This window comes from Helianthus annuus, chromosome 15 (genome assembly GCF_002127325.2).
Source record: "Helianthus annuus cultivar XRQ/B chromosome 15, HanXRQr2.0-SUNRISE, whole genome shotgun sequence".
Taxonomy (NCBI): Eukaryota; Viridiplantae; Streptophyta; class Magnoliopsida; order Asterales; family Asteraceae; genus Helianthus; species Helianthus annuus.
In genome coordinates this window covers 7786292-7796782 of record NC_035447.2, presented here as the reverse complement: position 1 = coordinate 7796782, position 10491 = coordinate 7786292, and the positions used below count along the sequence as shown (strand labels likewise).

Sequence of the window (10491 nt, the reverse complement as noted above, 5' to 3'; positions counted from 1 at the left end):
ATAAGAATCAATATTAGTTGGTTGAGATCAAATTTGGTGTTGGTGTTCAATGTTGGTTGAGATTAAATTCGGTGTTCGTGTTGTTAGGCCTTATTGCCAACATAGGATCTTAGTGGGTCCCATAACATGTTTCACATGTCCCATTTAAGAAAGAAACTCTAAATCTTAGACCGTTCGTATTTCATATTTTCTACTTTTTATAAATAGCAGATGTTTTTAAGATCATGTGTCCATATTTTATTTTCTACTTTTTATCAATGTTGTAGTAATCGCTAGTCGGGCGATGAGATGAGAACCAACGATTAATTGGGGGATTAATCGACACCTAATCGGGATTTTTACAACCATGCTTTTTATAAATAGCAGAATTTTTTGAGATCACGTATGAAAGCCAACTCATGTTTAGAGAAACCATAAATAGATCAAAACCCGACAATATTACAAAAATTTCTTTCATATGATTCTTGTTAATACAAAACACAACATAAAGGACACAAACCATCTTTTCAGATTTGATCTTAAACCTTTTGCTACAAAGCGCAAAACCGGAAATGCAATTTACAATGGGTTTCACAGCTTATTCGTCATGTCCCAACGGGTCATGACTGACGTAACACGAAACTTATAATTCGGGTTCGGGCAGCCAGAAACGACAACCAAATACAATAAGAAAACATGTTTCTCCATTTTAGCAAGAGCTAAAATTACTTGGATAAAATGGTCATTTTTTTCACTTCCTAATCGACAGGAACTCGAAGCTGCGAAGCTGGTCTTCGTGGCCACCTTTCGTAGTACGTGAAAATCCCAACGGTTTGGTGTCGTAGCTCGGTTGTGGTTGGACTCTATGAGTAGTTGATATGCGGGCCCCACTGGACGACACATGACGAGCTAATCGGGCTTCTGTTGGTTCCACTGAGGAGCCGGGTCTGCTGCCAGCGGTGGCACCCCGTTTCGAAGAATCCCCGTCTCGAGAGGACCGGATTCTCTCAGAATTAGGCAGCTGTTGTCGATTTGAGTATTATAAGTCAAAGTCAACTTTTGACTTTTAAGAGTCAAAACTATACTAAAAACAAAAATGGGATATACAAGCTTACCACATCTTTTGATGATGGTACATCATCGGAGATCTTGTTTCGTGAACTTTGTCGGGCGCCACCTGTCAAATTTCTTCTAGAAAACGCTTCTACTGCGCCTGAGATTCTATCGCGGATATCTTGTCCCGCTGCACAAAATAAGCAAACCTTGAAAAATACCGTAATACAATGATGAATCTTATTAGCGCCTGAAAGGCTTGTTTTACAAGTGATACCTGAGGTTCTTGTTGGCTTTTCGGCTGATGTTCCAGCATTTATACCCGTGTTTCCACCTTGAAGCTGCACAAAAAGAATGACCGTTTAACCATGCAATCTTTAAGCCAAAAAAAGGTGATGTATATATAGGAGTGTGTTCAATACGAAACAAGAACCGCATAAGTACTTATAGGCAGAGCATGAAAGATAATCACATGTAGGGGTGCAAACGAGTTGAGCGGCTCGAGAAAAAGCTCGAAACGGGAATTATCGAGCCTGAGCCGAGCTTGAGCCTAAAATAAAGCTTGTGTATTTATCGAGCCCGAGCTCGAGCTCGAGCCTGGCATGTGAAGCTCGTCGAGCCTTAGTGTAATATAAGTTTTGAGTAAATTACTTTTTGAGTCCTTGTGTTTTAGTGATTTTAACAATTTGAACCTAAAATCAACAAGTTTAACGCTTTGACTCCCTAACCGCTCAGTTTATAACGTTTTAAGTCCAATTTTTAACACTTGTACTTTTGATTTTGGACTCAAGTGGTTAAAACCACTAAAACACGGGGCTCAACACGTTATAAAATGAGCGGTTAGGTACTCAGAGCGTTAAAGTTTTTGATTTTGGACTCAAATGGTTAAAACCACTAAAACACAAGGACTTAAAAAGTAATTTACTCACAAGTTTTTTATTAATATTTTATAACATTTACCCCTTATTTAAAGTTGTCTAGTAAATGAGTCGAGCCGAGCTTATCTAAACTTGTTTACGAGCAGAGCCCGAACCTAAAAATAAGCTTGTTTAGTAAACGAGCCGAGCCCGAGCTTGAGAAACTACTAACGAGCCGAGCTTGAGCTCGAGCTCTCATAAGTTAATCGAGCTCGAGCCTGAGCCTGGTCGTTTGCACCCTAAATTCACATGTAGCAAAAGAACGCATGTGGTTCTAGCAGTTCTCAACTTAAAATTTGGTTTCTATTGAACATCCCACTATATGTGTATGCATGTGCGTGTGTATATATGTATATGTATGCTTGTAAAAGATGATCAGCATTTTTGCACTCACTCGTCCTCTAGAGGTGGCGCCAATTTGAGGGTACTTTAACATGGTCCAATCGAATACATAGTCAAATTGATAGCCTGTAATTATAAAATCATGTAATTAGATCGAGAATCAAAACTCAAAAGGTAATCTATACATTTGAGTTTAATTTGGATTATGAGATTTGACTTTGACCTTCACGAATAAATAAGTCTCGGAAAAGCCTCTTTAAATATGAATAGTCGGGTTTATCCTCGAATCTCAGTGATCGACAGTAGTGAAAGTATGATATGAACTCCGATGGGTATGATTTACATAACACCTGTTAAAGAAAATTTCGTTTATTGTAAATTTCAATTCGCTAAATTATCATAAAACTTAGCTTTTCATAGAGCAAACTGCATGAAGAGTAAAAAGCCATTTTCGTCCCTGAGGTTTGGCTACTTTTGCGACTTTCGTTCAAAGGTTTGTTTTTCCGCATCTGGATCCAAAAGGTTTGAAATCTTGCCATTTTCATCCAACTCGTTAACTCCGTCCATCTTTTAACGTTAAGTCAGGGGTATTTTCGTCTTTTTAGACATTTTTTGTGATGATTTAAGGGTTTGGGCGGGGAGAAAGTCCACAGAGATTTGGTTTTTATTTCTTTTAGTGTTTTTTACTTCAATTAAAAATGTCTAAAGAGACAGAAATGCCCCTCTTTTAACGGAGAAAAATGGATGGAGTTAACGAACCGGATGAAAATGGCAAGATTTCAAACCTTTTGGATCCAGATGCGGAAAAACAAACCTTTGGACGAAAGTCGCGAAAGTGGACAAACCTCAGGTACGAAAATGACATTTTACTCCTGCATGAAATAGAAACCGAACTTTACACTTTTTCCCAATCGAGGAAACTGTGAGGTTTGTTCTAGTTCGTGACACACACACACATACGTGCATACATATGTCCGTATGTATGTATATACAACTACTGTTATTAGTTACCTCTATTGGAGTCAGCATCTTTTTTTCGCTTATTTTATCGTACTTTTGTTTCTTGTTTCCCGCTCTTAGTCCCTGCCACGGAAGGCTTCCTCTAAGGAAATACATAAGAACATAACCGAGAGACTCGAGATCATCGCGTCTACTTTGTTCTGCATCGTAACAACTAGACTTTACATCAAAATGTTCAACATTCAACAAATCTTTATAAATCATATTAATAATGTGATGAAACAACTCACCAACACCAAGGTGCGTGTTGACACTCGCGTAACGAGCCGTGCCGGTGAGATTCTTGTTTTCCCTGAGAAAATAGTTGAAACGAGTTCACATATTAATATATACGCGAAAAGGTTCTACAATACTATATTTAAGTATCCAAAAATTACAAAAATAAATAAGGTGATTAATATATGTACAATAAATTAGATAAGATATGTAAGTTACGAGCAGGGGCGGACCTATGTACATACAAGGGGCAACGCCCGCTACCGCTTGGCGCTCCGGCGGTACTGTAAAAATTAGTGTAAATTTTGGAAAAATTTGACGTTTTTTCGATTTCGTTACCACTTGTTTGTAAAACGTTACCGTTACGAACGAATCCTAGATCCGCCACTGGTTACGAGATAAAGATTAAAAATTTCAGAGATTCTTGAGTTACCTGTATGGTATGTGTTTATGAGTTTGAAGATCTCTATATTTTTTCGCGAGACCAAAATCAATGGCGTACACCTGTCATGAATATTGTTGGTCCAAATAAATAATCATTTTAACATATATAGTAAAGTCAATATAATTTTCACACATCAAACCGTTTTAAGTCGATTTAACATCTACTAATTAGTTTAAAATAAATTATTCTGAACCCAAAAAGATTAAGATAAAAGAAGCTGTAAGCTACCAACACAAATATTGGTCAACGGTAACTCAGTTTGTACTAGGGGTGCAAACGAGCCGAGCTACTCGAGCTCGACTCGAAAAAAAGCTCGAACGAGCCGAGCTTAAACAAGCTCGAGCTCGAGCCCGAGCTTAAAAACAAGCTCGTTTAGTAAACGAGCCCGAGCTCGAGCCGGCTCGCGAGCCTAAACGAGCTTTCTGTTTATATATTTGTTATTAATATATTAAACATATATTTATATAATAAAATTACCATTTATATAAATATAAAAAATAAATAAATTATATGTATAATAATAATTATAATTAATGAAAATTAATTAATAAATACTAAACGAGTCGAGCCCGAGCCGAGCTTGAGCTTGAAAATTACATTCGAGCCGAGCTCGAGCTTTAGAAATAAAGCTCGAATCGAGCGGAGCTTGAGCTCGAGCTCAAGTCTGGTCGAGCTCGGGCTCGGCTCCTTTGCACCCCTAGTTTGTACAATAAAGCATGCACCTTAGATGATCCACATAGGCTAAATAAACCAAACGTGTACCTGATTAGCTTTGCGGCCCAGGCCCATTAAAAAATTATCGGGCTTTATGTCACGATGAAGAAACCCCCTGGCATGCATGTATTCGACTCTGTTAATCTGTAAAAATTGGTATGAATGACTGCTGCACTCAAAAAGTTAAAAAAAAAATTAAAGATGTTGAATGCTTATAAATAACCACTTACTAGTTGATCTGCAAGCATTAACACCGTCTTCAAGCTAAACTTTCTATTACAATAATTGAAAAGGTCTTCAAGGCTCGGTCCAAGAAGGTCGATAACCATGATATTATACTCTCCCTCGGCTCCATACCACTTAAGGTTTGGTATTCCGGCTTCATTAAGAAGAAAATTATAAGATCACATGTATATAAAATTTATAAATACGTGTGTGCGCATTTCTGAAGCTGGTATCAACAGCAATCACCATTTACTTATGAACAGGCAGATTCGGGTTATGTTATCTAAACTTGATTAAATGGGTAAAATTAGGGGAATTGGTCTGTAATAATCCCACCTAGACCTTATTGGCCATTAATAATCCCATCTCAGAATATTCCCCCCACCAGTCCCACCTTTTACCTATTTTTCCTACAATGGTCCCCCGTTTAAAAAAAACTTAACGGAGTTAATCTTTTTTCCAAATTACAAACAGATTTTTTAGGGCTTTTGATTAAAACGACGATACGAGTTCATTGATGTAAAACTTGCCTCGAAACGGTGCTCCAAACGATGAAAACGGCGCTTCAATTCGGGTGTTTAAATTTCCAATTAACCAAAATCAAGTCACTTGGAGCACCATTTCTAAGTAAGTTTTACATCAATGGACTTGTATCATCGTTCTGATTAAAAGCCCTAAAAAATATGTTTGTAATTTGGAAAAAAAGCTTAACTCCGTTAAGTTTTTTAATAGGGGACCATTGTAGGAAAAATAGGTGAAAGGTGGGACTGGTGGGGGGAATATTCTGAGGTGGGATTATTAGTGGCCAATAAGGTCTAGGTGGGATTATTACAAGCCAATTTCCCGTAAAATTATAAATAGATTAGGAAAACAAAAAAAGGCAACGGGTCAAATAGGCCCAAAGTGTAGCTTCAAAGCATAACTATTTATCAAAAAAATGTTGGACAGAGTGACAAACAAGTGTTTCATGTAAATCGAATCCGATTTTGACAAACAAAAATATCCCTTTTGATCCACCAGTTTATTGTAATAATTTAAATTGCTGTCTTGCAAGAGGGATGATTTGTTTCAAACAAAAACCCTTAAAAAAGAATTTAAAATCATTATACAAAACACACACGCATATGTAGATGTAGGGGTGTAAACAAGCCCAGAAGCTCGAGAGCTACTCGTTATCGGTTCGGTTAAAAGCTCGAACGGGCCGAGCTTTAACGAGCTCAAGCCCAAGCTCGAGCCTGATATAGAGCTCGTTTAGTTATCGAGCCCAAGCTCGAGCCTGAATTACAAAACTCGTTTAGGCTCGCGAGCCTAAACGAGCCCAAACAAAAATTTATTTATTTTTTATATAATATTATAATAATAATAATAATGATGATAGCATTGGCGAGTCGAACTCGAGCCTAGCTTTGGCTCGTATAAGCGATATTGAAGCGAGCTCGAGCCGAGCTTTTAGCTCGTTTGAGGTTGTTCTCAAAATAGCTCGAGCCGAGCTCGAGCTTTGGTTTACACTCGTGAGCCGAGCCGAGCTCGAGCCCGAGCCCAGTCGAGCTCGGGCTCGGCCCGGCTCGCTTACACCCCTATGTAGATGTATATGTGTGTATAAGTGGAGAGAGCGACTCACTTCCTCCTTGGAGAAGCATATATACTTTTGATTCATAATGAAGTTGCGGATGCTTTGTTTTGATAGATTCCTGGAGAATTTAGCAACCGAAAAATAAGTTATACAAAAATATCAAGAAAGTGCTTCTCATACAACACGTTTGTCACACATATCACTAAAAAGTACTTCTTAGTTCATTTCTATATTTTTGTTGAAAGAATAAAAAAGCTTGGCTTTATCTCTCTTTGAAATATGCTAACAACTTATAATCCGAAATTTCTTCAGACACTCGTACAGTGGCGAAGCTTGAAAATTTTCATTGGGGGGTCGGAAGTCACCGGACCTAAAAGTATATACCTAAAAAAAAATTTTTTTTATAAAACTGGGGGGTCGAAAACGTATATACCTAAAAAAAATCTATATGAAACGTACATACATAACACTACTGAGCGAAAAGTTCGGGGGGTCGGGCGCCCCCTCCGGCCCCTTCATAGCTACGCCACTGCACTCGTACAAAGTTACAAAAAGAACCATAAAACTATGAATACAACAAACTTCACGTCTTCACATACAATTCGATATGAAGAAGTTGCAAGCAAGTTACAATAATCTTCAAAACATAACAGAAAAACAGAGTTGGGTTCTATATTTAGATTTCCACATAAAGTGTCAAGCTTTTTTGGATTTTTCACAATAATAATGGTTTATTTGCAAAAAAAAAAAAAAAAAGTGTGATCAGTCTAACAATAACTAAATTAAACAATCAGAAGCTTCAAAATCATCGAAAAGAAAAGAAGGCCATACCAGCTTAATAGCAACTTCTTCACCACTCTGAATATTAACACCTGCACATCATCAAACAAAATCCAATCAACTAACTATTAAAAAAAATAATAAATAAATAAAAAGATATGACAAAACAGTAATTCAAGAAATACCCAAATAAAGTTCACCAAAAGATCCACTCCCAATCTTCCTTCCAAGTTTAAACTTTCCACCAACAACATGATCCATGATTCTTTCTTAAATTAGCTCTGAACCCCAGTTCAGATTCACATAAACTTGATAACTTAATTTAAACCTCAAATTAAGGTGTGCAAAAAACCTAAACCCTAGTTATTAATAAATTTCAAAAACCAACCTGAAAACTTGCATCAAAATCAGCAACTGAATACACACTTTACAGAATCAAGAAACACCCAAATAAAGATTCTTTTTCTTTTTTTATTTTTATTTTATAAAATACAAAAAACCCAGGTCAGATTCACATACACATTATTTAAACATCAAATTTGATATATTTTAAATCCACCCTAAAACTTGCCTCAAGACCAGCAACTAAATAAACACTAAACAGAATCAAAAAAACATCCTAATCAAGATTCTTTTTTTTTTTTTTTTTTGTATATTTAAAATACAAAAAACCTAATTAATCCTCAAATTAAGGTTTAAAAAAAAAAAAAAAACCTAGATGATGATTTTCAAAACAAACCCAAAACCCTGCATCAAAATCAGCAAGTGAATACACTATACAAAATCAAGAAACACCCAAATTAAGAATCTTTTTTATAAAATACAAAAAACCCAGGTTTTAAATTTGGGTAAAACACTTTTTTGACAACTATTTAGCTACTAAAAATACGAATTTAAGAGCACCCACGAAGCTAATTAAGAAAAAGATAGGATTTTTAATGTGGGTTTGAGTTTGATTGATTGTGGGGGACAAACAAGCGAAGATTGAGGGAGTAGTTGGGGAAAAAGAAAGATAAAGATGAGATTTTTATGTATGAATTTGTGCTTTGGAGAGTGAAACACGATGAGAGTGATAAAAGATGAATAATGATTGAATATTATAGAGAAAATGTAGATCGTGAGGACGAGGATGAAGAAAGTGGAAAGGAGGTGATGAATGATGATATTATTTTGTTGGTGATTAATAAAATAATGAGTAATTAATTAAAAAAATGGTGATTAATGATTAATTTTAATAGTTTAATAATATGATTTGTGGTAAGAAAGACATAGTTTCTTTATCGACCGCCTAACACGTTTGACCCCTATCAAGATTCAACAAGTATCACATTTCTCTTCTACTCCACTAAAAAGGTGGGGAATGCTTAATCTTTGGTTAATTGTTTTGGATGATAAGATTAGGGTGTATATTGTTTTGGATGATAAGATTAGGGTGTATGTTAGGTTTGGTTTTCCCTTTCAGTTTATTCGGTTTGAAGGATCCTTTTGATCGAAAACCGACCAGGACCGACATTGGGTGGTTAAAAACGATCGGAAGACCAAATTGGAATTTGGTTTGGTTTTCGGTTTCAACTGGAAAAAAAAAACAACAAGCATTTTTTGTTATTGCGTTTGATCGAGCTAAATAAGATTTGGGTAAAATTGTAGTAGGACTGTTATAAATGACAACTTAAATAACCATTATTTGATATTTGATTTAAACCGAAAACCCAATTCAGTTTGGATTTAAATCCGAATATGTAATGTTATTTGGTTTGGTTTGCTTTTTAGTTTAATCGGTTTGAAATTGAAGATTGAGCACCTCTATATAAAATTGGATAATCGATTGTTTTGGATTGAAGTCTGAGATAAATATAAGTTTGATTTGTTTAGACCGGTTTTATTTTTTATGTTTGATTCATGATTTAAGATTTTATTGAGAAATGGTTTAAACTAGTGGTATTCCCAGCGCTTCGCTGCGAGCTTTCGGTCGGTATCGGTTTGGTTTAGTTTAGTTCGTCAAAGTATTGGTATGATTCCGGCACTCAATATAGCAAGCAAAGATATATGCACGTCTGGAAAACCAAAAAAATACGATAGCTTATTGGATACGTCAGAAAAACCATATTAACAAATACTCTACCAATAACGATGTTCTTCAGATGGCAGCGGTTTAGTTCGTCATACAGACACGTTCGAATTACACTTTTATCAAATAATAGACAAAATATAAGCATGTCGTAAAGGTATATACGAAATTAAGAAAAAAAAAATGCTTAAAAGCAATATAAATAATAGTAACAATAATAATAAAATAGTTGAATACTAAAAATAAAGAAATAAATGTAACGATCATTGTTCATGTAGTTGAATCTTGTTATAGTATATAAAGTCGAATTTATATCGACAAGTATTAGAAAGTTGAGGGGGTAAAAAAAATCTAAGGAATCAAATGTAACTACCATACACTGTACTAACTGATAAACAAACGCTGGCCAAATAAGGAAAAAAACGTAAAACAAAAACTAATAAAAAAGAATCCAAAAGTTTATTGTAAAAAAAATAAAAATAAAAACACCCACACAAAGAACAATCATTGTTCATGTAGTTGAATCTTGTTATAGTATATAAAGTCGAATTTATATCGACAAGTATTAGAAAGTTGAGGGGGTAAAAAAAATCTAAGGAATCAAATGTAACTACCATACATTGTACTAACTGATAAACAAACGCTGGCCAAATAAGGAAAAAAACATAAAACAAAAACTAATAAAAAAGAATCCAAAAGTTTATTGTAAAAAAAATAAAAATAAAAACACCCACACAAAGAACAAAAGAAAGGTACTATTCATCACCTTGTTATGAATTAATATATATATATATATATAAAGAATATAGTATATAAAGTCGAATTTATATCGACAAGTATTAGAAAGTTGAGGGGGTAAAAAAAATCTAAGGAATCAAATGTAACTATCATACACTGTACTAACTGATAAACAAACGCTGACCAAATAAGGAAAAAAACGTAAAACAAAAACTAATAAAAAAAATCCAAAAGTTTATTGTAAAAAAATAAATTAATAAAAACACCCACAAAAAGGACAAAAGAAAGGTATTATTCTTCACCTTGTTATGAATTAATATATATAAAGAATTTAATAAGATTTCTTTAGATATTCTTTTTATTTATTTGAAACAAATTTATTGTTAGCCACTCAAGATTTCAAATCGAACAAAAATGGTTT

General features: G+C 34.8%; 1 protein-coding gene across 2 annotated transcripts; it reads right to left on the bottom strand.

The window, feature by feature from the left end:
- Window positions 1–418: 418 nt before the first annotated feature.
- Window positions 419–8415, bottom strand: LOC110910375 (casein kinase 1-like protein 10). Of its 2 annotated transcripts, none has more exons than XM_022155044.2 (13): window positions 7450–8415; window positions 7316–7356; window positions 6533–6602; window positions 4917–5065; window positions 4735–4830; window positions 3961–4031; window positions 3542–3603; window positions 3303–3451; window positions 2515–2641; window positions 2344–2417; window positions 1310–1373; window positions 1095–1222; window positions 419–1000 (listed from the first exon to the last, which is right to left on the bottom strand). In XM_022155044.2, the coding sequence occupies exons 1-13, from the start codon at window positions 7523–7525 to the stop codon at window positions 731–733; spliced, it is 1377 nt and encodes a 458-aa protein (XP_022010736.1). In that variant the 5' UTR covers window positions 7526–8415; the 3' UTR covers window positions 419–730. The 2 variants fall into 2 exon arrangements, with proteins under 2 accessions (XP_022010736.1, XP_022010737.1); XM_022155045.2 differs by having other exon boundaries at window positions 7711–8413.
- Window positions 8416–10491: the final 2076 nt, after the last annotated feature.